Source organism: Merops nubicus, unplaced genomic scaffold, assembly GCF_000691845.1.
Source record: "Merops nubicus isolate BGI_N331 unplaced genomic scaffold, ASM69184v1 scaffold27555, whole genome shotgun sequence".
In the NCBI taxonomy this organism is placed as follows: Eukaryota; Metazoa; Chordata; class Aves; order Coraciiformes; family Meropidae; genus Merops; species Merops nubicus.
In genome coordinates this window covers 1,597-3,823 of record NW_008612026.1, presented here as the reverse complement: position 1 = coordinate 3,823, position 2,227 = coordinate 1,597, and the positions used below count along the sequence as shown (strand labels likewise).

Genomic DNA, 2,227 nt, shown 5'->3' with positions numbered 1-2,227 from the left:
AGAGAGGAGAGCATAGGGCTGGGTCAGGAAAAGGAGTGTGCCAGCAACAGGCAAACAGGGCAAGGGGGAGAGGGAGAAGTTTGGGGAGAGTTGGAGTGATGTTCCCAGCAGCAAGGAGGGCAAGGGGTGGATGTGTAGAAGAGAAGATCGAGGCAGGGGGATGGGGAGAGGGAAGAGGAGAAGATGCTGAGCACGTGGCCCACCCGGAGGTCAGATGAGCAGGCAGGACAGCCCCTGGCCCCAGCTGCCAGCACACCCTGCTGAGCTCTCCCGCTTGTGCTGCCCCCGACCCTTGCCCCATTTGGGGGCAGTCCCCCCTCGCCAGCTTCTCACTGGGGCCACGCAAACGGGCAGCCCTCGGGGGGCGGGCAGCACGTACCTGCTCCTGGCCCAGGATGACGACGCCCTGGGGCTTGATGGCGTGCCAGGAGGCCAGGTTCTCACCGGCCCCCCGCTGCTCCCCGTCCTGGTACGCCGACCACTTGCCGTCCCGGGTGGTCCATGCCACGCAGACGTGGTGCCAGGCCTTGTCCTTCAGGCTCAACGGCAGCTGGGCAACCTTGGCACAAAGAGCGAGACCCCCCCGTGTGCCCCCAGCCCCTTGCCGAGCGAGCGGCACGGCCCAACGGTGGTGGCACCCCAAATTTGACAGACATCTCCCTCTCAAAACCCACCCCACCGAGCCATCCAAGCCATCCTCCCCACCCCACCGAGCCATCCGAGCCATCCTCCCACCTCCACCCTGGGCACCTCCCTCTCAGCTCCCCCACACCGGTCCCCCCCCCAGGAGCATCATTTCTCAGGGGGGAGATGAGGGCAGGGGCTTCCCTCCTGCCCCTGCTGCCTCTGGGCTGACCTTGTCGTTGATGAGCAGCTCCAGGGGGTTGGTGCCCCACTCCAGCAGCACGATCTCATTCGCTTGGCTTGGCACAGAGTAGGAGAAGGGGGTGCCAAGCCCTGCCAGGGCCTTGGACTTGAGCCACATGCAGATGGTGAAGGCGTAGAGCTCGGGCAGGCTCTTCTTCATGCGGGCATACATGTAGTTGTTCTGCACTGGGATGGTCACCTTGAAGGCATCAGGAGGGCTATAGCCTGGTGGTCCTGTGTGCCAAGGATGGGAGAGGAGAGAGGAGGGTCAGCAGCTCATCGTTGGGATGAGGGTGGCCTCTCCTGGGGCTCTCACCCTGGGGTAGGGTCCCCGCTGCACCTAGCTGGGTAGGACTCACCGTGCTCCAGCTCCGTCACCCGGTTCTGGAGAGAGCTCAGCTCCTTCTCAATGTGGTGCTGCTGCTGGCTGCGGTCGGTGCTGGCAGCCTGGCGCTCCTTCTGCAGGGTCAGGATCTTGGAGAGGAGCTGCTCCTCCAGCTGCTCCATCTTGGTGTGCAGGGCGAGCGTGGGGCTGGTGGGTGCCGAGCCGGCTCCTGCGGCGCTGGGCGCCAGCCACGACGGGGGCAGAGAGGAGGAAACTCAAAGGGGTGTCATTGCAAGAGGGTAAATAAGGGCGTGCCCACCCCATACTGGCCCCACAACCCCACCTCGGCTGCAGGGTCTTCTCCAAGAGCCCCCAGCTACCTTTGTACCTCCCCTCTCAGAACCCTCTTTGAGCTCGTTGCTGTGACTTTCTGCTGCTCCAGAGACAGAGGAAGGATGGGATGAAGAGGCACTTGGGTCATCCCTTGGTTCTGCTCCCACAGCAGCCTCCCATGAGGAGGGGACAGCACGGGAAGGAGCTCAGGACTCCCCTCCCTGCTGCTCCTGAGGCTGCTTCACCACAGCCAACATCAAACGAGAGGGCTGGAATCCTCTTAGCCCAGCTCAGGCAGCTTGCGGGGGTGGGTGCACCCGTGCCAGGTCGGGCAGGTAGCTCTCCCTCAGCATAAACCAGCCTCTCCCAGGCCGTAGGGGTGCTACAGGGACCAGTGGTGGATGTGACCCAGCACTTGAGGACATCAAGTGGCCACGGTGGCTACTTCAGCACCGAGAGGAGTCTGCATGGCTGCTTCAGCCCTGGGCCAGCTTGTGCTGGTGGGACACGGGGTGATGCCATCCCTGCTGACCTGGACTCCCCCTAGACTGGCCTGGAGGAGCAGGTCACCACATTCAGCTATGGTTGTGGCTTCCAATGTTTCCTCCTTCCCTATATCCTGCTTTTCCAGGATTGATAGGACCTGATGATGATGCACACTAAGATGAAGGGGGGGGGGGGGTCCCCTGGACCCCCACCCCC

General features: G+C 63.3%; 1 protein-coding gene across 1 annotated transcript in view; it reads right to left on the bottom strand.

The window, feature by feature from the left end:
- NPTXR (neuronal pentraxin receptor) overlaps positions 1-1,466 on the bottom strand; it is a gene marked incomplete at its 5' end in the record, with an annotated part of 1,845 nt that extends 379 nt beyond the window's left edge. The window contains 3 exons of the mRNA XM_008941428.1: positions 381-559; positions 857-1,101; positions 1,227-1,466. Coding sequence (XP_008939676.1) covers positions 381-559; positions 857-1,101; positions 1,227-1,466 — 664 coding nt within the window. The remainder of the gene's footprint in view (positions 1-380; positions 560-856; positions 1,102-1,226) is intronic.
- Between the last annotated feature and the right edge of the window lie 761 nt (positions 1,467-2,227).